At 46.8% G+C, this 24,793-nt stretch overlaps 1 protein-coding gene and 1 long non-coding RNA gene across 2 annotated transcripts in view; one reads left to right on the plus strand and one right to left on the minus strand.

The window, feature by feature from the left end:
* Positions 1–1,918: 1,918 nt before the first annotated feature.
* Positions 1,919–24,793, plus strand: part of Myo1e (myosin IE) — a 196,746-nt gene continuing 173,871 nt past the window's right edge. Inside the window, exon 1 of the mRNA XM_021171412.3 lies at positions 1,919–2,760. Coding sequence (XP_021027071.1) covers positions 2,758–2,760 — 3 coding nt within the window. The 5' untranslated portion in view covers positions 1,919–2,757. The remainder of the gene's footprint in view (positions 2,761–24,793) is intronic.
* On the minus strand, positions 11,821–20,282 carry LOC110301145 (uncharacterized). The gene is made up of 3 exons (XR_015048978.1): positions 20,094–20,282; positions 13,111–13,252; positions 11,821–12,092 (listed from the first exon to the last, which is right to left on the minus strand). It is a non-coding gene; the product is annotated as an uncharacterized LOC110301145 (long non-coding RNA).

Genomic DNA, 24,793 nt, shown 5'->3' on the forward strand with positions numbered 1-24,793 from the left:
CCCAGGCTGGCTAGACCTTCTGGGCTGAAGCAATCAATCCTCCTGCCTCAGCTTCCAGAATTACAAATGGACAAAGGATGGTGAATAGCACGTAGGTATAAGAAATCGAACCCCAAGCCCCTGCAAGAACCACCAGCGGTCTTAACCACTGGGCAACCCCTTCGGGCCTCCGCCTTTTTTGTTTTGGTTTTTGAGATTAGAGTTTCTTATTGGTCTGGAAATCACGGAGTAGGCTAGGCTGCTTGGCCAGGGAATCCTAAGCTTTTCTGCCTGTCTCTGCCTCCCCAACATCCCATGGCACCTTAATTTTTTTCACATTGGTTTTAGGGATCTAACTCTAGGCCTCACATTGGCAAAGCAAATAGGCTCACCAGCTCCAGGTGAGCCACCCCCAACCATTTCTTGTTGTCTTCCTGCCAGACCATAAAGTCAGCAAGGTGTGTCTCGGTTGTGCGTCTTGTGTCTGGCCTATCTCCTGTGGAAGGAATTCAGTTCTTTGCTGCCCGGACGGGGAATAGTCACAAAAATTCAAACATGATTTCCTTTCAAATTGGTATGAGATGGCTCGGTGGATAATGGCACTTGCGGCCAAACCTAACCACCTGAGTTCAACCCGGGAAACCAACATGGTGGAGGGAGAACCAGCTCCCACAAGTCGTCCTCTGAACTGCATCTGCACGCATGCTCAGAGGCGTGTATGTGCCTCTCGCTCCTTTAAAAAGTTGATGTAGGGCTGGTGAGATGGCTCAGTGGGTAAGAGCACCCGACTGCTCTTCCAAAGGTCCAAAGTTCAAATCCCAGCAACCAACCACATGGTGGCTCACAACCACCTGTAATGAGATCTGATGCCCTCTTCTGGTGTGTCTGAAGACAGCTACAGTGTACTTACATATAATAAATAAATAAATAAATAAATAAATAAACAAACAAACAAATCTTTAAAAAAATTGATGTAATTCAGAAGATTCTTACTATAAAACGCACAATTCAGCAGTTTTGGGTATAGTCAGCTTTACTACCAACATCAGTACCCAGGGGACATCCTTGGACTGCCCCCCCCAAGACAAAGGCCCATTGTTCCATCAGCTGTCCCTCTACACACCACACCTGCCCCAAGCAGCCAACCAAGATCTACCACTCTCTGCAGCATTCCCTACCCACCACTGTAACACACGGAATTGTTCGCCCTGAACTTTGACCTCAACCTCTTTCACATAATTAGGTTTCCTGGGTCCTTCTCTGTTGCAGGGTGTATCAGCATTCGCTCCTTTTCCTGGTTTGGCCATAGTCCTCTGTAGGTATGCACCACAATAAAACAAAGAGCAAAACTCGTCCTAGCCAAGACGATTTGATTTTTTTTACTATCCGTTGCAACTCTAGGATCCTAGATTCCCGTGAATGGGGATGACCGAATCTCAAGATTTTCTGTGCTCTGGAACTTTTCTTCCTGAACTCTTCTTCCTCAGACCCTGGGAGCGCAGCCCCGCGAGTTTACTTCCTCAGTCTTTCCTTCACCAGGAGTCAGACTCCCTAATACTGTTTAGGAATCTGCGGTCCCCTCTCTCCTAGGCTACCTGGTTTCCTGAAACTGGACATCACAGAGGACCAAGGTCTCTGTCTCTCTCTGTCTCTCTTTCTTCTTCTTCTTCTTCTTCTTCTTCTTCTTCTTCTTCTTCTTCTTCTTCTTCTTCTTCTTCTTCTTCTTCTTCTTCTTCTTCCTTCATTCTTTCTTTCCTCCTTCTTCTTCTTCCTTCTCCTCCTCCTTTTTCTCCTTCTCCTCCTCCTCCTCCTCCTCCTTCTTCTTCTTCTTCTTCTCTCTCTCTCTCTCTCTCTCTCTCTCTCTCTCTCTCTCTCTCTCTCTCTCTCTCTCTCTCTCCCTCCCTCCCTCCCTCTCTCTCCCTTCCCAAGGAAATTAATTCAGGTATAAAAGACGGGTGGAGGAAGTATTTTCAACTTCCCTCACAATCCAACAGAAAGAGAGAAAGACAGAGAGAAGAAAAGAAAAAAGGATTTCCTTTGAGCTGAGACTTTGCGATCTTTTATGCAGATAAAAATATTTCTTTAAAAAAAGAATCTAGGAAAATTATGCGACTTGTGAGTGGGAGCTAAGTCGATGCTAAGTTTCTCCGTAAAGAGAAGCGACAGGAGCGCGGTTTCCTAACCTCCCCAAGTGTTTTCATCCCTTCGGTTTGGGGGTGGATCCCTGGGGACGGCTAGAACAGCGGCGTGCTCTGCGGGGTAGCGAGGCCGCAGGACTACAGGATCCAGAGGCCTTTGTAAACCCTTGTAGTTCACGCTTGTTGGCTACCTCGGCTTCCCTGAGGAGTGACGCTGCGAAAACAAATTCTGATTGGTCAGGCCTGTGCTGAATTCTCCATTTATGGACAGATTGCCCGGCCCGAGCCCAGCTTGAGCCAGAGAAGAGTTCGGATTAAGTGTTAAGAGAAAGCGGGTCCAGGCAAAGCAGTTGGACAAGCAATCCCGCAGAGCGCATCAGGGTGCATCTCTAGACAGTTGGGGATCGCCAGGTCCGAGTGTGCACCGGGTCTGCTAAGTTTTGCCTTCACCTAGCGTTTCAGATCCCGCCTGGATGGAGTCCCTTTTGGATTTCCATTGGCTCCTGTGAGTGCTTGGGTGTCGGGAGCTTGTTTTTTGGCGAAGGGAACCAACTTTTGAAGTTCGCCCAGGAGACCGCGTTCCAGCCTCAGTACCTAGGCAGCGGGACCCGGCGGAGGCGCGACCGCGGCGGGAGTCACCATGGTGAGTTGGCTGCGCCGCGTCCCAGGACGCCTGACCCTGGGATGGGGCAGGAAGCCCCGGAGCGGGCACCTACCTTGGGCAAGCTGCCCAGGCCAGGGGGTGGAGAAGGTGGACGCGGGAGTGTGCACTTCTGGAGCGCTGATTTCCTGCTGTTTGCTGTAAACCGGGTCTTAACCGGGAAGAGGGACAGAGGAGAGACAAGAAAAACTCTCTGGAGTGACTTTCTGCGCCGCGAAACTTTTGGTGGCAATGTTGTTGTGGCTGCCAGCTGTCTGAAGCTTGAGAGTGGGCACGTCTGTTTTCACCGGCACAGCCGTGGGACCGGAGACTTTTTTCTCCTCTAGAGAAGGTGAGGGGCACGCCTGTGTCCCTCGGGTCCTCTCCCCTGGGCAGGCACCGGCGTGAGTTCCCTGGCAGGCTGATCCCGCAGTTGTTCTCCTGGCATTGGGGAGGACCTGGGCAGCCTCGCCTGCGCTGGTGATGGCCGAGCGCTGCACAAAGGCAGGCAGGGGCGCCAGGTACTACGGAGCACCTGGCGGTGGCCCGGGCTGCAGGGACTCTGTGACGACAGCGCGCAGCGGCAGCCAAACTGGCCGGGAGCCCAGGCCTGTAGGGTCCCTGTGTGGGGTAAACACCTCCTGAGGAGGGCCCCACCCGGTCCCCAGCTCGAGAGGACCGCCACCCTCTCTGAGAGCGTTCCAGGTTTTGTTCTTTCCCACTTGGTACTTGGGGGAGTGTCTGGGATGGACAGCCTCACTGTAACTCATTTGAGACTAAGTCCCTAGCCCAGCCACCCTCCTCTCTCAGTCCCAAATAACCTTAGCCACATCCCCTGGGCTTTCCCGTGGTGTGGCTTTCCTACTGAAGGACAAAAACAAAGATTGAATTTTAGAGAGATTGCCAGCCACCCGGACCGAAAGGAGGGGGGAAAAACTTTAAAAACTTAAAGAAAGAAAGAAAGAAAGAAAGAAAGAAAGAAAGAAAGAAAGAAAGAAAGAAAAACTTTTAAAAAGTTCTAGAAGGCTTCAAAGTTTCCACACTTGCTTTGTGGTGGAGGAGCTTGTCCTCCTGGCTTTCTCGTTGTTTACTGGCGGTGAGGGTGAAGCTTACTAAAAAAGATGCCTAGCATAGCGCTGGCTTGAGAAATCTGTATCCCAGATCCCCAGCGCCAAGCATCCTGGCGCAGACTGGGTAGAACCCACATTCAGTTCACAAACAGTCCTTGCCCCCCGCGCTGTTTATTCAAAAGAATGATTTTAAAAACAAACAAAACCTTTAAAGGGCATCCTGGCCCCAAGCTTTTACTTTCCACATAGTTCAAAATTATGTCACCTTTGCCCCCGAGAGAGAATACTTCATTTATAAATAAGCTTCCCCCGCCAGTTTCGAGGTTTCAGAAGTCAGTCCACCCTCATGGTGTGCCTCATGGGTGGAGTTTCTCCGGCCTCTGACCGCTTGAACTTGAACAGTGATAGTCCTGATGCCTAAGAATTGCTGTAATTACTTTCCGTGGTTCAATATTTCTAAAAAAAACCCAAAATCAATGTGTTTATGGCCAAGGACTTAAAGAATTTTACTGTATGTAATTGCTTAAGTGCTACCTTGAGAAAAATCCTTTGTTAAACTCACTTTTTTTTGGCTGCGTAGACCCGAAATTAGCCTGTGATGCCTTTTCCAGAGATGTGGGAAAACACGCTCAATTTGGCTCCTTGCAGTTGGGGTAGTTTATTTGGTCCATCAGATGTGGAGGTGTGTCTTAGAGTCCCTTTCTTGGTTGATTTATCAGGGTAGACAGGGTGTAGTCAACTCCTCCTGGGTTCCCTGCCAACAGCACAGATGGGCATGTTGTGGGCCACTAGGAAGCTATCTGTGCATCAGATATGGTTGCCCGGGCCACAATTTACTGCCCGGAAAAGTTGAAACAGCTGGCTATCCTTAAATAGATGTGCCATGGACAGAAAGAACTCTAGTATCTAGAGTCATTTGGGCAAAATTAAAGGAAACGAGTTTCTTCCATGACTTGGAAGTTTGAGTGGGTTTATCAGCTGTGTGAAGTCACCTTAGGACAGGTACCCACAACTCAGATAGTCCTGTGAGAATGCTCAATGTTTCTGTAAGAAGTCTCTCGCTGAATGGAACTTCTGTGTTATGCATCTGTCTGGGCCTGCCCAGTTGAATCCTTCAGCTGTTTAAGGACAGGAAGGGATGGGCCATTACCCTCGGTAGGTGTGGCCAAGAATTAGCACAGAGCACAGGCCCTTGGCCAGGCTGGAGGAAGAACACCTGCACTGTGAACTCTCTGTGTGCTTGTGTGATGGTTGTTCTTGATTGGCAAGCTAATAGGATTTAGAATCATCACAGAACGAAACCTTTGGGCATAGCTGAGAGTTTCTAGCTTAGATTTGTAGAGGCTGCAAGACCCACAGGGTGGCACCGTTCCTGGGGCTGGGCTTGAATACAAAGGAAACTGGGAGCTGAGTTCCAGCAGTTGTCTCTCCCTGCTTCCTGCTTGCTGGAACGGCGTGACGGCTGCCTCTGGCATTGGCCGCCATGCCTCTTCCCCCTTGATCGGACTGTATCCCCTCCATCCGCTCAGACAAGCCCTTCCACCAGTTCCTTTTGTCAGGAATGTTTGTCACAATAGAAAAAGTAACTAATTGTGTGTGTGTGTGTGTGTGTGTGTGTATGAGAGAGAGAGAGAGAGAGAGAGAGAGAGAGAGAGAGAGAGAGAGAGAGAGAGGGTGCTTTTCAGGAAGGTCTGGGAGCATATTATTAGACTCTTCATCTATACCAACTGACTTACTCAGCTGTGACTCATGATGAAAATTGCCACTTCATACTTGTGAACACAATTGTATCGTTCACTTCTCCCTCATATTCATTAACTATGGGATACTAGATCATCTTGGAAAACCCAGAATATATTACCAGGCCATAGTTATTACCTTTTCAATTAGGAGGCTTGAAGAGGTGTGTGTGTGTGTGTGTGTGTGTGTGTGTGTGTGAACTCTGTATGTACATCATTATAAATGAAGAAATGTTGTTTAGAAGAGAGCAGAAATGCCCTGTTGGCTAAAACTTCCTTCATAGACTCTGGCTTTAGGGTCCATGACAAGGTATTGGTGGCCATGGTCTGTTTACTGTATGATGGACTAAAACCTATGTATGTGGGTCTGTTCTCTGTCTTGGCCCTGGAGAGTGTGATTGATAGGGTTTTCGTGAACAAACTATGCAGAGATGATTGAGTAAACCTGACTTGGCCATTGCCTTTGAAAATGTCTGAGCTATATTCCTTTTTCTTTACTGTGTATTATTCCTGAGTTGCTAGCAGGTATAGTACCCACACACACAACACCGATTCATTCATTCATTCATTCATTTGAGACGGGGTTTCTCTGTGCAGCACTGGCTGTCCTGGAACCCACTTTGTAGATCAGGCTGGCCGTGAATCCAAAGATTTACCTGCCCTGCCTCCCAAGTTCTGGGATCAAAGGCGTGCACCACCACATCTGGCTACAGAACCGATTTATAACTTAGGGATCTGGTAGACAGTTGATCAAGGGGAAGATATGTTTCGTCGGGTGGGGACTGGTATGTATTTAGTAAGTCTGGAATGCATTTGGAATGTTTTCTGGGAAGTCAATTTAGTTCATTTATTGATTATCAGATTTTAGAAGTCCCCTGGCCAGAACAACACAATCCAGCTAAACTGGAGAGGGTTAGACTTGATGGCCGAGGGAAGGTTAAGGAAAAGCTAGTTCAGAATACTGCTGCCTTGGGGTGCAGTGTGGTGGGCCAGCCCAGGGCTTCCTCTCTTGGAAGAGAAGCCCATCAGGCACTGGATAGAGAGGAGGCATGGGAAGGTGAAAGTCGTCCCACCCCCATCTCTGCTGAGGATTCCACGGGTGGAAACTTCAGTGGAGAGTAAACAAGAAATACACGTCCCATCCAAAGAGGAACGGCCATGGTTATTACACTGACCCTATTACCGGGTTCTCTTGTAGACGCGCATGCAGTCTAGAGCCTGTGCTGGACTGCTCGTTTTTATGTATCCTGATGTCTCTGACAGGCCAAACACACTCATCTGTGGTTCATCTGCTCGGAGCCACTACGAGCTCAGTATGTGTCCGTGAACCACAATACTTCCTCCCCTCTACTTGCTAGCCACAGGGTTTAAACGGCAGCTGCGTACCCAGTAATGATGTCAGTGTTCATTGCTACATCTACGTCTTCTCCTACGGCCTTGCCAGGGAAGGCGGTTGCCGGGTATTTTGTACCTGTGGAATTTGGCAGCTTAGGCAAGGGAAGGCTTCTATACAGCTGCGCTAATTGGAGCTGTCGGAACCTGAGTGAAGTTGGCTCTCGAGTGGCTAGGCCATGCCTTCAGCTTCCCTTGTTACCCCTTCATACCCTGTTTCAGTGAAATGCTCCGGGACCCAAGGCTGCATGGCAGCCTCTCTTTCCGCAGTGCAGGAACTCGAGGGCTATCGCCAGAGTTATCGGTAAAGCTAGAGAGCAAGCACCAGCGAGCGTTTTTTGGTGGCCACAGATTCCACTCTCGGCCTCTGGTGTGTCGTGAAGTCACCTTAGACTACGTGGAAGAGCGCTTCTCGTCTGCTGGTGAGAGGGGACTTGGGTCCCACTGCTTGGAAAGAACACGTGAAAGCTTTTCGCCATCATCCCTGTTCATCTCCAACACACCCAGGCTTAAATGCAATTTTAAGACAGCCCACCTAGGCTGGCCTCTAACTTATAGTCCTCCTGCCTCAGCCTCCCAACTGCTGGCATTACAGACATGTGCCACATTTGGCTATAATATGCAGAAATATTTTGAAACCTTTAGACAACCATAAGATGCTCTGAACCGCACAGTGGGATATGTAGGTGCATACAGTCATGCTTTTCCAGGTTCGAAATTTGAGTAATTTGCTTTTGATATATATTTTTTATATTTAAGATTTATATTTATGTTTCTATAAAATTTATGTTAAAAGTGATATAAAAATTGAATCACATGTGCTTGTATGTCTGTGTACCGTATACATGACCATGTACATGCCTGGGCCTGAGGATACAAGCAGAGGGTATGTTAATCCCTTGGAACTAGAGTTACAGATGCCTGTGGTCCATACTGTATGGATGCTGAGAATCAAACCTGGGTCCTTTGCAAGAACAACCAGTGCTCCAACTGCTGAGCCATCTTCCTAGCCCCATTATTTGCATATGTGTGTATATATCAAAGATACAGCAACTTGTGTTTTTACCCTTATGTAATTAAAATGGTCTCAATAGTATTTTTTTTTTGCTTTGTTTTGGGGTTTGGATTTTGTGTGTGTGTGGTTTTGTTAGTTTTTGGTTTTTGTTTTGCTTTTTTGAGTTAGGGTTTCTCTGAGCAGTCCTTGCTATCCCAGAACTCACTCTGTAGACCAGGCTGGCCTGGATCAGGGATCCACCTGTCTCTACCTCCCAAGTGCTGGAATAAAAGGTGTGTGTCGAAAGATAAAAGGTGTGGCTTATTTTATTTTCAATTGATTATTTTTGTAGTGCTAAGACTCTGTCCCGGCTTTGTATAGGCAAGACAAGAACTGTGGCACTGAACCACGTCCCCAGACCCTGATATTTTTATTTCCCACTTTGCTTGGACTTGACATTTACAGAGCAAATAAGAGGTTAAAGGGTAAATGCCAACGGTATTAAAAATAAACATCTCAGCCCTGCAAACTCATTCTATAATAATAGCAAGCAAATCATGTTCTGAATTTTGTAGTTCAGAATTTATTTTGGCACTGCTAATAGCTTATTGGTCATCCTATTAGAATTTTTTTTTACATATTTTTTTGACAGTTAAATCAAGACAAGCAGAATTCATGGTCCTTTCCTAAAATAATGGTGCTGACTTTGACAAGCCAGGGACCTTTCTCTGTATATGACATGGACTTGGTCTTCACTTCTGGGTTCCTGCCTTGAGAAAAAAGACTGTCATCATTCAAGGCCTTTTCGGTTTTACTTTTTAATCCACACCCTACAGTTATTTCTTTATTTCTGTATGTGCACATGTGTCTGTAGAGGTTGGAAGGCAATTTTCAGAAATCACTTCTCTCCTTCCACCTATGTGGATCCTGGAAACCAAACTCAGGCTGTCAGGTATGGCGGCAAGTGTCCTTACCCACTGAGCGTCTTGCCAGCCTTCCAAGTACTTTTGAATAGTTGTTTATGAGCCACAAAAGAAAAAAAAACATTTTTAATAACAATTTCTTTTCTGACCTAAAATACTCGTGGCCGTGTGACTGCCATCTTGCTCACTGGGAGTTCTATCTGGTCCCTCTCCACTGTCTCCTGCCCCTGAGGACAGAGCATCTACCCTACTGTAGGCACGGAGCAAGCATGGCAGTCAAGGAGACAGGTGCTCTGAAGGGAATCCATGATGGCTTGGGTGTTTAGAATTCTGGTGTGTATTAAACATTCACTCATAGTACTTCACAATTATACATCGTGTTGTAGGGTACCTTCTAGAACACCCAAAGAGAGTTTGAGATTTCTGTCTTAAACTTCTATAGAGAGGGGGGGCCTGGGAGATGACCTAGTGAATATGGTGCTTGTCATGTAGACATCAAATCTCCAGCACCCATATATAAGCTAGCTTATGGCAGCACTGGGGAGGGAGCAGATCCCAGGGGCTCGCTGGCTGGCCAGTTTAGCTGAAGCATGAAGCCTCCAAGCTCAGTGAAAGACCATGTCTCAAAAATTAAGGGAGAGCAGTGACTAAGCAAGATATCCCTACATCTACTTTTGGCCTCTACATGTGTCCACATGCTACACATGTGTTTATTAAACACACACACATACACGTGGAGAAAAACAAAGGACCCCGAGGCAGGATGCTTGCCTGGCATGCATGGAGCCCTGTGTTTGACTCCCAGCACAGCATATACCCGGTGTGGTGGTGCACAGCTGTAATCCCAGAACTCAGGTGATGGGTGGAGGTGGAGCTAGAGCTTTGCAGGAGCATCCAAGGCTCCTCTTTAGCTAAGTAGGGAGTTTGTTAATCTAGAGTACTGGAAACCCTGTTTCAAAGACCAAGGAGCAGGGTTGGGGGAGGGGAGAGGCGGTCATCCAGTTTAATGACTTCTGAAGGCTCATAGCTAGGTTTTGGCTGAGCTAGTGGCAGCCTATGAATTTTCTGATCTCCGTCTAAGAAGGGGACGGATGAGAATCTTATTTTCTCAACGGTCTAGACACGACCAAGAGAGTTTTGTTTCTGAGCTCTTGCGAGAAGGCCTGTTTGGAGATGAAAGCTTGTTGTTTTTGATTCATTGCCGCTTAAGCTGGAAAAGATTCTAAGAAATCGAGTCTGAAGCATTCGCCCATAATACCCATTGCTCTGCAGCACAGTAATTATTTTATGTCTTTGGGTTTCCTTCCAGTCTTTTCCAACCACACTGTTTTTATGTCTCATTGTAATAAAGAGGCAACAGTATCACCCCTGCGTTCTGTATTTTATTTTATTATTTTAGTTTTTCATTTCTTTTATAAATCCTTCACCTCGGCAGACATAGTCATAGTCTTTGCTGGTGGAACACTTCTATGTAGCCTGACGATAGACAAACCTAAGTCATACCTGTAGAGTAGCCTCCCTTCAAAGTATGTACAAGAAAAAGTTCCCCTGCTAACCACTACAACTGCCATGGTAGTGGACTGTTCATCTTTCTGGGATGCCAGAGACCAGGGCGGGGAGGGGGATATTGGTGTACAGTTGGAACTGCCATGTACACTCCCATATCCAAACCTCCAAATATGTGTTGATGACAGAAAAGCCCCCCAGTTCTGCCACCATCTAAAGGATGGTACAAGACCTTCTATTTTTTCTGCAAGTTTCAGCTGAGAGATGCCTTCCACATAGTATTAGAGGGCCTGAGAGCCAGAGGTGATATAAGGCTTGGGAAGAGAATAGAGAGAAGTTGAGTCCCTTGGTTGAAACCTTCACTGCTCCTACAGGCCCCTACATCTCTCCTACGTTCTGTGTCCTGTGATTTGACTTCCCTGCGGCTCTGCAGCCTCAGGAGTGTAAAATAAAATATCAGAACGTGAAGGTTGGTGGAGGAGGTTGGGGAGCACCTGTATGGGGAAAGATTCAGGCAGCGCCCTCGAGAAATGAGCAGCCGTATTAAAATTGCCGTAACAGACATGGCTGGTAGTCACTGTGTTGCCTGCACCTTTTCTGACTCACCAAATATGTATTAAGTGTCTGTCCTACGTGCTGCGCTCTGGGAAGACCCACAAGGCTCATATAACTGTAATATTTTACTTGCTTTGTACTTAAAAAAAAAACAGAATGCAAACGTCATTAAATAGCATTAATTTTAAGCAGCATGAACATAGGTATTTCTTTGTTATTCTGTGCTTTCTAGCATCTTTTTTCAATTAAGGAAAAATGCATATAAACACATACATACAATTCTTTGTATGATTTTAGGAGTTGCAGGAAGTGGTGAAACTCACACAGAATCATTTGTAGAGTTGAAGCAAATGTTGTGTCTGAGATGGATATTAAGGTGAATGGTCAGCTTTGAACTTCCGTTAGGTTATTTTAATTACTTGGCATTCGGTGATAGCAAGAGTAAGTCCCCACTGAATGTGGTGTAAAGAGTGAGCGGGGGCATGTGTGCCATGCTGCTCAGTTCTCTACTTATCATCTCTTAGTCATCTTGCCTTGCTCCAGTGTGTGTGTGTGTGTGTTCTTCATGTAGTGCCTGTCCCAGTCACTGTGATTTAAATATTACTTCTCAGGATGCTCAGATGTGCTAGCTGGCCAGTTCCTACGTAACCTGGCTCTTTCTGTGGTCAGCTGGTGACTTGGCTGGGGATGGGAGATGCAGAATGGCCTCACACACCTGCCTGGTAGTTGGTCCACGTGAAGGCTGTCAGACTGGTCTGGGCTTGTTTACATAGTAGTGGTCACACCACAGCGTCACCAGGGACAGCAGGAAGCGTAAGTGGCGAGACACAAAAGTTTTATAAGTTTTCTGTGCATCATATTTATTGTTTTCCTCGTGGGCCAAAGCAAGTCACATGTCTACACCAGGAATCAATGGGAGAATGGACTTCCTCAGGGTCCGAGATATAGTCCCTCTCCACCACTGTCTCTCCTTCCTTGATGGAATGAAGTGGGGCAAGAATAAACCCGGAAGCTGTGCTTTTTGAGTGTGCGTGTGCGTGTGGCGCATGTGTGTGACAGGTACAGCGTTTCTCCTGACACATCCTCTGCTGCTCTTCCCAAGGCAGGACAAATATTTGAGACCTCTTAGTCTCATTCCAAAATTGCTTCTTTGCCGCTGTTGAAAAGAAAAGATCAAAACGATAGTTAAGAAGAAAAAAAGAAAAGTTCTTTTCTATTTACTGAAGGGTATTCTGTGTAAGTCAGCACTTACCTTGAGCCCAGACTTAGACCCTGAGTGAAGCCAAACCAGACAGGCCAGCCTTTTGGACTAAAGAATGGAACTCGCTGCGTTCCAAGGTGAGAGCAGAGTGCGCTGCCTGATGCTGCCTCTCTAGCCAGCCCTGAGCTGTTCATGTGGAGAAAAGTATTCCTCACACAGACAAAAATCCTTGGCTGAGAAGCATTTCTCTGGCCTATACGGTGATTCTCAGAATAACCTGTGTCACTTCCACATCATGTGAACCACAAAGTGTACCATCTGCAGACTCCTCTGCCACACTCGAAGATGTGACGTGTATAGGATTATGTTTACAGAATTTAAAGAAAACAAACCATTACTCTACAAATCTCTCTATAGCCCTTTCTTCTTCCTCTCTCTCTCTCTCTCTTTCTCTCTCTCTCTCTCTTCTCTCTCTCTCATCTCTTTTATCTCTTTTAATTTTTTTTTTTTGAGACAGAGTCTTACTTTGTAGCCCAGGCTGGCCTCCAACAAGCAATTCCTGCCTCTATCCCCTGAGTGCCAGAATTACTCGGGTTGTAGGCATGTGCCTCACCACACCCAATTCTTTTATTTAGAACTACAGCAGTCGGGGAAAAACTAGCTCAGGATAACTCCCGATCCATCTTTTTCTGCTTCCACCTTCCCCTGGCTTATTTGAAGTCAAATGCTATCATAGGATTTCATCCACAAATACTTATTCTGTTGGGTTTTAAACAAAGCAAGACTTGGCACTTTGCTCCTTAGGCCGGAAGAAGGGGTTTGTCCCACACAACCAAAGCTGGTTGCTTCCCTTTAACTTGTAACAGGAGAGCCCTTGTTTTATAGAATTGTGGAGATATCTCTGCTCACTAAGGGGACTTCCCAAAGTGTGACCCAGTGTCATTCGCAGAGAAGGTGTGTCTGGCAATAATACCTGGGCATGTACTATCGTGATATACAGGACGGGCTGTCTCCCTGACCCTTCAGTGTTAGCTCTACTCAGGAACTCCATGTAAGCCTTGGGGAGTTAAGGCACTTGTCACCAAGCCTGGCTACTTGAGTTTGATCCCAGGGATCTACATGGAGAGAGAGAGAGAGAGAGAACCAACTTTTAAAAGTGTCCTCTGAGGCCGGGCGTGGTGGCGCACGCCTTTAATCCCAGCACTCGGGAGGCAGAGGCAGGCGGATTTCTGAGTTCGAGGCCAGCCTGGTCTACAAAGTGAGTGCCAGGACAGCCAGGGCTACACAGAGAAACCCTGTCTCGAAAAACCAAAAAAAAAAAAAAAAATAAAAGTGTCCTCTGACCTTCACACATCAACTGTGACATGCATGGCACCCACCCACACCACAGACAATAAATAAAAGCAATCATTTCAAGACAGAGTTTCTCTGGATAGCTTTGGCTGTCCTGAAGAGTCAGTATAGACAGGCTGACTTGGAGCTCAGAGATCTGCCTGCCTTTGCCTCCTGAGCGCTGAGATTAAAGATGTGCATCTTTAATTTTTTTAAAAAAGTAATAATTAAAGAGATGGAAGAGGAGGAGGAGGACTTCCTCTAAGATTCCGAGAAACATAAACTAGTAACGTAGGTAAATGCATGACTGCGGTAGGTTCTGTTTCCTCGCTAACTGGAAACACTGAGAGTCACAGCTTTCATCCCACATTCAGATTTAATATTCTCCTATGATCACTAATAGAAATGCATCAAATACAAATTAGGGGCATAAAGTGTAGATTTTAATATTAGAAGTCCTGCCAGGCAGTGGTGGCGCACGCCTTTAATCCCAACACTTGGGAGGCAGAGGCAGGCAGACTTTTGAGTTCGAGGCCAGCCTGGTCTACAGAGTGAGTTCCAGGACAGCCAGGGCTATACAGAGAAACCCTGTCTCGAAAAACCAAAACAAAACAAAACAAAAAAATGAGAAGTCCTGTTATTACCTTGGTGGAGGATTCATGGAAACATAGAATTAATATTTTCTAATGGAGGACACTTGAGGAGGAAATGGGAGGCCTCTAGTTTCTGGACTGAGTTAGGTTTGTGCACTTTTGGACCTCCTTACTGAGAAGTGGAGGCAGGGATACAGAAAGGCTGGGCTAGCCTCTTCCTTCCAGTTCTTTCTCTCACCCATCCCCACTTCGTCACACCAGCCACACCCTCCCAGGAGTGCCCCTTCTTACCCCATACAAAGCCTCTTGCCCACTGTCTTAGGTTACTTTCTAGTACTCTAACAGAACTCTGACTAAGAGAAACTTGGGAAAGAAAGGGTTTATTTTATTTGACAGCTAGCTTACAGTCCATGGAGGTAAGTCCCAGCAGAAACTCAAGCCAACAACTGAAGCAGAGGCCATGGAGGAACACTGGCTATTATCTTGCTCCCCTGGGCTTGCTCAGCCCAATTTCTTATATAGCTTAGGGCCACCTGTCCAGGGGTGGTATCACCCACCCGTTGTGGTCTGGATCCCTGAACATTAATTATTGATCAAGAAAATACCCTCACAGTCTTCTGACCAATCTGATCAATCTGAGGGATGTGTTTTCTCAACTGAAGTTCCTCTTTCCCAAATGACCCTGGCTTGAGTCAAGTTGACAAAGGAAAAAAAAAAACGTACCCAGTACACCCATCCTCCCAGGGTAAGGGGGTGGGGCTGGGAAGCTTGGGGATTATACAGTGTGCACCTGCTCCTCTCTCCTCCCACCTCTTTATCCTCCCCCGCCCAGCCCTGCATAGCACTTCTCTGAGTGAGCGAAGGGTCAAGCCTTGTCTGTTCTTCTAAGATAATGAGGCACTGTCCTCCTCATTTGGGGTTGTAAAGGCAATCACCAGTACTTAGCTGTAGCAGTGTTTAAGGGTCAGTTGGCCGAGGTGGCCCTGGATGCTGCAGGGGCATGATGGAGTGATCGGCAGGACCCATCCCACTGGCTCTGCATCCTCAGGATTCCTGCCTGGCCTCGTGGAACCACGTGAGGTTTTATTTCAGGCTTGGAGGTTGTATACCATCACCTTGTCTGTAGCTAGCATCCACTCTGGCGCTCTATCCCCAGCTTGCCTGCTAATTCTCCTTCAAAGCCAGCCCCGATTCCACTTTTCTGTATCTCACAGTTGCAAGTTATTGCTTTCAAAATTCTGTCTCACTCCATCTGCAAAGATCACAGAGTTCTGCACATTTTAGTTTTGTTTTGTTTTGTTTTGTTTTTTTCTGATCAATTACTGTCCAGGGTGACTTCTTCTCTGCATCCAGCATCTCCTGCCCAGTCCATTCTGCCTGTGTGACATTTTGTGACATGCTATACTAGTATAGGATCCTATTTTAAAATTCAGTGGGAAGGGGCTGGAGAGATGGCTCATAGGTTAAGAGCACTGGCTGCTCTTCCAGAGGACCCTGGTTCAATTCCCAGCACACAGCAGCTAGTAACTCCAGTTCCAGGGGTCTGACACCCTCAGATCGAAATACACTCAGACAAAACACCAATGTAGTAGGAAGACTAGGAAATTAGCTCAGTCACTAGACTGTTTGCCTTAAAACAGAGGACCTGAGTTCATTTTCCAGAACTCATAGGGCTGGGGGTTGGGGCAAGCCATGTCTGGTGGCACGCTTTAGGAATTCCAGGGATAAAGGGAGGCAGAGAGGGTGGATCCCTGGGGCTTGCTGGCTAAAAATGCCTAGCCTGCCTGATGGGCTTCACACCTGCAAGATTCCTTGGCTCAAAAACCAAGATGGAAACCACACACACACACACACACGACAAATTAAAACAAGAAACTTCATGGAGGACATGCTTGCATTTCTCTGTGCTGTGTGGAAGTAGAGACATTCTTTAAAACCGTACACCCTACATCTTTATCTTGAAAGGCAGGAGGAGAGTGTGGAACTGTCAACACGGCAAAGTGCTCTCAAAACCCACGGCAGGAAAGCACTGCCAGGTTCCTCAGCTGAGTGAACAGAGGAGGAGTGACCCTGTGGAAGGGCCCTGAGCCTTTCTCTTTGATGGGCATGCTGCAGTTGTCTGAGCCAATACAATACAGTGAGAACTTGTTTAAAAAGAAAAGCGATTGCTTGCTGTGAAATCTAGAGGACTTGAGTTCAAATCCCCAGGATCCCTCGTGAAAGCCAGGTATGACCATTTGCCTGTTACCACAGTGTTGGAGGATAGAGAGACAAGCAGATCATGGACCAGCCAGCTTAGACAAAACAGTGAACTTAAGGTGCAATGATAGAGCCTGTCTCAAAAAAGTAAGGAAAGGAGCAAAAGAGGAAGACACCTGGCATCTGACCTCCACATCTGCACGAAAACCTGTCCACGCACCTGCAGACACATCTCCACATATACCACACACAAGGGCTGGGGATGTCATTGAGTAGAGCAGTTGTCTGGCATATACAAGGCCCTGGCTTTTGTTGCCCCCACACACGCACTGAAGAAAAAAAAAAATCAAGGGTGGGGTGTTGTGGTGCATGCTTTTAATCCCAGCACCCCGGAAGCAAGGGCAGGCAGATCTCTTGAGTTTGAGGCCAACCTAGTTTACAAAGTGAGTTCTGGGAGGGTCAGAACTACAGAGACCCTGTCTAAAACAACAACAACAACAAAAACCCAAAAACCAAAAACCCAATCAACCATCCCCAAGGCACTGCGGGGCCTGACTGGACTTTTGTGTAAGTAGCTAGCAACATGATTTACTCTGTGTGGATTTAGAGGGTGGCTTGGTTACTTAAAGTTTCTAGATAATCCAAAGACTGCCCAAGTCCATCAAGTATCAAAATAGGCAAATGCATGCTCAAAAAGTGTAAAAGAAAGCAGTTTCCAGTGTGTTGGGAGTGAACTGGGAAGTGGTCCGTGCCACTGTGGAAGCCAGAAAGAGGCCCAATCCCCAGTCACAGTTTGTAGTGAGGAATTCTGAAAGGCTTGTAGGGTGGAGACAGGCAAGGGCAGTTGGGGACCTCTTGCCAGTGGGAGGTTTTCAAATGACATTAGGTCATTAAGTACTTGTTTATTGTTCTGTCTTACTTCAGCAGTAAACTCCCAAGGAGGACTGCTTATGGCTGGATTTGGCTTGTTTTGGTTTTCTTCATCACTTCAGAACAAGCTTTGGCCGTGGTAGAATGGGCAACTCAGCTGAACCGAGCCATTCTGTTTCCTCCAAAGTGCAGAAGACCCTCAGCCCATCCAGCTCAACTCACTGGCATTAACTACACCCTTCAGAAAATGAGTGATTGATGGCAGTCAGACAAGTGCTTGTAAACTGAAAATGTTTTCAAAGATTAAAAATAGCCCCCTCGTATAAAACTGCACTTGGGTTTCCTCTTCAGTCTGCTTTTAATAGAACAGGATATTAGTGAGTGTGGCTGGTGAAGGAAGCTAGGGGGTCCAAAGGGGCTTTGCGTCTAATTCTTGCCTCTTCTCTTCCTATCCTCCCTAATAGGGGGACCATAAGCCTTGCCTGAGGCCACATTACCAGTTCTGTCTTGCCACCCCAGGCGTGGTGCTGCTCTTTGCTGAGAGAAATGAAAACAAAAATCTATTATGGCAGGCAGTTTGCACTCATCCCTGCAGACCAGCCTGTGCTCACTCTGACCCTCATCCCTCATCCCTGCAGACCAGCCTGTGCTCACTCTGACTCTCATCCCTCATCCCTGCAGACCAGCCTGTGCTCACTCTGACCCTCATCCCTCATCCCTGCAGACCAGCCTGTGCTCACTCTGACTCTCATCCCTCATCCCTGCAGACCAGCCTGTGCTCACTCTGACCCTCATCCCTCATCCCTGCAGACCAGCCTGTGCTCACTCTGACCCTCATCCCTCATCCCTGCAGACCAGCCTGTGCTCACTCTGACCCTCATCCCTCATCCCTGCAGACCAGCCTGTGCTCACTCTGACTCTCATCCCTCATCCCTGCAGACCAGCCTGTGCTCACTCTGACCCTCATCCCTCATCCCTGCAGACCAGCCTGTGCTCACTCTGACTCTCATCCCTCATCCCTGCAGACCAGCCTGTGCTCACTCTGACCCTCATCCCTCATCCCTGCAGACCAGCCTGTGCTCACTCTGACCCTCATCCCTCATCCCTGCAGACCAGCCTGTGCTCACTCTGACCCTCATCCCTCATCCCTGCAGACCAGCCTGTGCTCACTCTGACTCTCATCCCTCATCCCTGCAGACCAGCCTGTGCTCACCGAATCCTGAACTGGAGGAGTGGTCAGGCTCTTTCTGTAGGTCTGAAAAATCTATGCCAGGTTAACTGGATGGGAAGGCCCCGGGAGACTTTCAGCATGGGAGATTTACAGCTGTGCTCTGGGTCTGTTGTGGCTTAAATCTGGGGGAGGAGGAGTTTACTGCCTATGTTTTCCCTGCAGCTAACAGGTGCCTGGTGGATCTGTTTGGCCTTAGGAGGCCTAAGGCTCTGAGTTTCCTTGGAGGCCCAGCTGACAGCTTAATTGTTTTGTTTATTGTGCTGTTCGAAAATTCCAGTTGATTCATCTGCATCATTGGAACTTTCTCTTGTTTCTTGCAGTTTCCTTTAGCCTCAAAGATCTCTGATTTTTAAGAATTTCATATTAGGTTTGACTTTCTCTCAATAGAGACTGCAGGACCAGTGATGGCACCTTTAATTCCAGCACTTGGGAGGCAGAGGCAGGCAGATTTCTGAGTTCGAGTCCAGCCTGGTCTACAGAGTGAGTTCCAGGACAGCCAGAGCTACACAGAGAAACCTGTCTCAGAGAGAGAGAGAGAGAGAGAGAGAGAGAGAGAGAGAGAGAGAGAGAGAGAAGGGAGGGGAGAGAGAAGGGAGGGGAGGGGAGAGAGAAGGGAGGGGAGGGGAGGGAGAGCGCTGCATGAAACAGAAAATGATCCAATTAAAAACAAAAACAACAGTATACACTCTGTCTACATTATCTTGGAACCTGACACTTGGATTCACAGACTTTAAGTTTTCAGGGGTAAATATTAACATGTACAAAGGAATGGTAATACTTTGCTAGGCGAAAGCTACAAACTCCCAGTAAATGTGATTATAATATATGTTATATATACCATAGGCAAGAGTTTCCTACTTGCATGTGATAATAAATTTTTATTATCCACATTTAAGATGATTCCATGCAGTAAGTGCATTTTTATAACTTCTGTACAAATCAAGCAAGTTAGATCAAAGGACTTTATGATACACTGTGGAGGGTTCTCCCTCGGGCTGTAGTTTGGCGTTTGGGAAGGGGAGGCTAAGCAGGGTGAAATTCATTGATGGTGCTTCTGTCTAGGTGTGCTGGCCTCCTTAGGGAAGAAAGGCTTCCTCTTCCTGAACTCTGGCCTTTGAGAATTCTCCAGCTAGGAAATCCTAGGGTAGGTCTTACTGTCATAAATCACAGGAACAAACACAGGAAAAGGCTATTTTTGGAAGTGCTTGCAACCATGCAGGCTTATGGGGCTATAGCTTTTTTGTGGCTGCTCCCCTGTCCAGGATTTTCTGTTCTCAGTCATTTCTACTGCAGACTTCAGAACCTTCCAGGTGCTGTGGGTGCCTCGGAAAAGAGACTGAGCTGGGAAAATGGCTTGCTATACGCATTGAGGACGTAAGTTCAGACCCCTAGAGCCCAAATTCTGGATGCAGTGGCATCCATCTTGTCTCCCCAGGGATCCTACAGGGAGCTGGTGGTGTAGGAGGTAAAGATGAGGGAACCCTTGGGAGGTAAAGACATGGAAATGTCTGGAAGTGTGTGTGCCAGCTAGCCAGAGACCCTGTCTCAGACAAGGTGGAAGGGAATGATTGACGCTTGGCAAGGTTGTCCTCTGATTGCCACAGCTGCACCTTGGCACATGAATTCCACACACACCCACACGCATGCAAGCACATGCACGCGTGCACGCACACACACACACACACAAGCGTACATATGCACAAGAAAGAAGTGACGTTCCTTGGTACTCACAGTTACTGAGAGTTGGCTTATGCTGTCTCACATCGGAGCATCCTTTGTAGTTGATGTGTTTGTCAGATTCCCTCCTTTTACTGAACAAGAGGCAAATGAGTCAAGTACCCTGCCCCTCATCACCATCAACGAAGTGGCACAGGACAGGTACAGATTCTGGGTTAGCTTCAGAGAGCCGCTGTCTCTTCCCACAAACGTGCGTTTGCAACCTTTGGCCTGAGGGACCAGCAGCGCTGTGACCCAGGGAACATTATACTCAAGCCTTTCAGCTCCAACCCAGGGCCTCCTGACTCAGAATCTGCATTTAACTGGGATCCTGAGTGAGCAGCTGGGAACACTGTAGCTAAGCAAGGGAACGTGGGTCTGATCATGTCTCCAGAGGCAGTCTTTGCTGACTAGCATGTCATCTTCTAAGGACAGGATACAGGGATATCTCAAACTTTGAGAGACCCAACTAACCACCAGTTTAATTATCCTGCTCAGTTAACCATCCACCAGTTCCTAGGGGTGGTATTGGGGGCGTATTTTTCCCCTGGACAATTCTAGAGTCAGCTTGTTCTCCTTAGATGTACAGTGGTTGCCCATAGCAGGATAGGAGACCTTTCAGCTCAGAGGATCCTTTCTGTGGCTGCAATTGATTCCAGCCTTGGTACCTTGACCAATGGCTCTGAACTAGCCCATCAAAACTTCTAGAACCAGTGAAATAGTCAAAGGCAAGAGGAAGACCTCAGAGAGTTCGAGGCTAGCCAGGACTACATTGTGAGACTTTGTCTCAAAACAAAGCAAACCCACAAACACAGCTAGCTGTGGGGTCAGCCCCTGTAATCCCAGCCGAAAAGGGGGAGTCAGGTGGGCAGCAGTTTATGCCTGAGGAGTGAATCCTGAGGTTGGCCTCTGACTTACACACACACACACACACACACACACACACGCACATCATGTACACCCAAGTTCACATATAAACTGCCCCCCCCCCGCCAGGTGTACTAGCAGGTAGACACCTTGTGTTAATAGGGCTAAGCATAGAGCTTAGCTGAGGGACAGAATACAGGCTTCATAGGTGAGGCCCTGAATTCAATCCCCTGCAGGGTGGATTTCTGCCTCAGGTCACCTGTACTTTCCAGAAATCCTGTCATATGAAAGCTACAGAGAGCATCTTGAATTCTATGTCCTGCCAATAGCTCGCACAAACAGGTTCTCTGAAATACCGGGCAAATGAATGGACTGATTTCCCCATATTCTTTGTAGTTCTGATAGGACACAGCCCTCAGGTCGTTTTCCATGGACTTCCCTTTCTTGCCACCGATCTGATCCTCAGAAGTCTCACTGCAGATTTTTGTTTTGTTTGTTTTGTTTTGTTTTGTTTTCTAGACATAGTTTCTCTGTGTAGCCCTGGCTGTCCTGGAACTCACTCTGTAAACCAGGCTAGTCTCAAACTCAGAGATCCACCTGCCTCTGCCTCCCGAGTACTGGGATTAAAGGCGTGCACCACCGCCATTGCTGTGGTCTTTTTCTTAATTGCCTGTGTATAAACGATGTTTGTGTGAGGGCAGGTACGTCACAGCCTGCACTTGGAGGTCACGGGACAACTTTGAGGAATTGGTTTTCCTCCTACCGTGTGGGTGGGAGTCCATCTATATACCTAAGGTGGCATTTAGGTCGCCCAGGTTTGTGTGACAAGCGCCTTTACTTGCTGAGCCATGTCACCCACTATCTCCAGCCATTAACAAGTTCTCTTTGAAAGAGTTTCATGTTGACTGTTCAGGAATAAACTTCAAAATGAGAAGTAGCTGAGTCAGGTTAGGAACGCTTCAAGAAAACTGAAGGATCTGTCTCCTGAGGTGAGAAGTGACTTCCACTCCTTGGTGTATTGGAGATCTCTCTCTATATAAATATATATTATATATATTATATATTATATATATACATAGATATATATAAAATATGTGTGTATGAGACCTTACCATATGTGTTTGTGTATACATACACACACACACACACACACATGATCTTATGTCTTAGAGTTTTACTGCTGTGAACAGACACCATGACCAAGGCAACTCTTATAAACATTTAATTGGGGCTGGCTTATCGGTTCGGAAGTTCAGTCCATTATCATCAAGGCAGGAGCATGGCAGCATCCAGGCAGGCATGAAGCTGGAGGAGCTGAGAGTTCTACATCTTCATCTGAAGGCTGCTAGTGGAAGATTGGCTTCCTTCCAGGCAGCTGAGATGAGGGTCTTAAAGCCCATGCCCACAATGACAAACCTACTCCAACAAGGCCACACTTTCAAATAGTGCCACACCCTGGGCCAAGCATATACAAACCACACCTTACCACCGTGTGTGTGTGTGTGTGTGTGTGTGTGTGTGTGTGTGTGTATTCCCCCCACCTTGGCTTTCACGCACCTCTGTACTCCATCAACCCTCCCTGGTCTTCCACAGTGCTTGAATATCAGGTTGAGTCTTTTGCTTTTTGAAACTGAGCCTCAGGTAGCTCACCTTGTGCTCAAACTCACTGAGTAGCTGGGGCTGGCCTTGAACTTGTGGCTCCTCTGTCTCTACTTTCCAAGTGCTGGCATTTCCCAGACCATGTCCCAGCACTAAAGTGAGTTATGATTATGATCCTTCTCTGACACAGGTGGTCCCCCAGAGTGGATGGCCATCATCTGGTCACTCTGGTTGTTGTTGCTGTTCTGAGGTATCCCAGAGTTTAACCCAGGGCTAGCAGACACTCTACCACTGAGCTACACCCTCAGTCCTGAGTTCCCACCCCACCCCCATCCTTAGTTAAACAATAGCTGTTATAAAATTTGAATTTTTAAATTTCATCTGAATCTTTTTTATTCTTCTCTTGGGACTCCCAAATCTGGACTTCTGGAAGTAAGATCATACTGAATCAAAGCTAATGAAACCATGACTCAGTGTGTCCTCCAGCCCGGGTGTGAAAGTGAGTCAGACAGCTGTGTGGGATCTACTCCACCCTAAAGCAGAGACAGGCAGGAGGCTAGGGAGGAAGGCTCCTGGAGCCCCTCTACCTTGCCCCACCCCCACTGTTTCCTATATGATTTAACTCCAATTTCATTTGTTTATAAAAGAAGCCAGAACTCAGGTGTGGTGGTGCATGCCTTTAATCCCAGCACTTGAGAGGCAGAAGCAGGCAGATCTCTGTGAGTTTGAGGCCAGCCTGGTGAGTTCTAGGACATCCAGGGACATATGAGACCTTGCCTTGGGGGGGGGGGCATAAATAAAATAATAATTTAAAAACACAGGGAGCCTAACAATGTTAATAATAGGATTACAAATACTCAGATCATCTCAGAGCACATGTAATTAATTCCCAGTGTAATTGCGAGCCTAGTGCTGGGTTTTCCCCCTCTCCACCCTTCTGTTTTCTTTTCTGACTTTACTACCTGGCCCCCAGAATGAGAGGCAGGAATTGCCGATATACTTACCTCATTAGCATTTTAAAAACTAATTTATTGAACTTTAGGGGCGCTCTGCCATTTCTCTCCAGTTTTTTTTTTTTTTTTTTTTTTTTATAGATTGTCCACTAAGGAAGTACTTCAAATTGGAGGCCAGTGGAATCAGTTTAGAAATGATTTAAGAAACTGGACCCTCTCTGCTCCACGGGCCCCGGCACATAATTTCCCGTTGGTTGGTTTGGCGCAAGATGAATGTTCTGAATAGAAGAGCTCTCTTTACCCTTCCACAAGTGGAAGGTGCATTACGAGGCTGGAGGAAGCACACTGTTTGCTGCATTCGTCCTGGCTGGGGGACATGCACACAGCCGAGGCTTGAAGCGTGCTTAACATGTTTAGATCCACTTCAACCACACTAAAAATCTTTTGTTAATTAGGAAATAACAATGAATGTAAGCAAAAGCCAGATTTTGGTGGTGGTGCACACCTGTAATTCCTTCCCCAGCGAAGAAGGAATCAGGAGGATTACCAGGAGTTTGAAGTGACAAAGTGAGCTCCAGGACAGCCTAGGGCTACTGTGTAAGAGAACTTACACACTAAGTTACAAACTAAAAATTAGCAATTGAAAAAAAAGTTAAAGATAACACTAGAAACATATGCATATCCTTAGATATTCAGATTTGAAGTTACTGGAGGAAAGTGACATAATTTCCAAGTAATTATTAGTACTAATAAGGGTTTAAATCATTGTCTCCCTCGTTTCTGCCTGGGGTTGTCTACCATGCCCAAGTCTTAGGTACGTTCCTAACGAGTTCCCCAAATCCCCACGCATTCCCAGACAGGGGCCTTCCTAATCTATACATTCACTTTCTTTGTCCATACATTCATGGCACCTACCTTTTGTGAGCTGAACCTGTCTCATATAGTCAACCTTGGGATACAACCACACAGTTTTATGTCCTTAGAAAATTGAGGTCCAGAGACTCTCTGTAAAGTCACCTTTGTAGCTCTTACATCATACCAGACTGGGAGTGGAAAGCAGACGTAGCTGTGTGACTTTTTGAAGCTTCTTGGATGCTTCCCAAAAGCAGTCAAGGTTAAGAGCCACAGCTGGTGAATATTTAGGAATTATTGCATTGGGTATATCGCTCAGTTGATAAAGTGCTCCCTCACTCATCATATGTGACGTCCTGAGTTTGATTTTCCCAGCATTGAATAAGCTGAGTGTGGTGGTATACACCTGTAATTCCAGCATTCTGGGGTATAGTGCTGGAGTTC

The sequence above is a fragment of the Mus caroli genome, unplaced genomic scaffold (assembly GCF_978045245.1).
Source record: "Mus caroli unplaced genomic scaffold, Mus_caroli_1 scaffold_11, whole genome shotgun sequence".
NCBI classification, from domain to species: domain Eukaryota; kingdom Metazoa; phylum Chordata; class Mammalia; order Rodentia; family Muridae; genus Mus; species Mus caroli.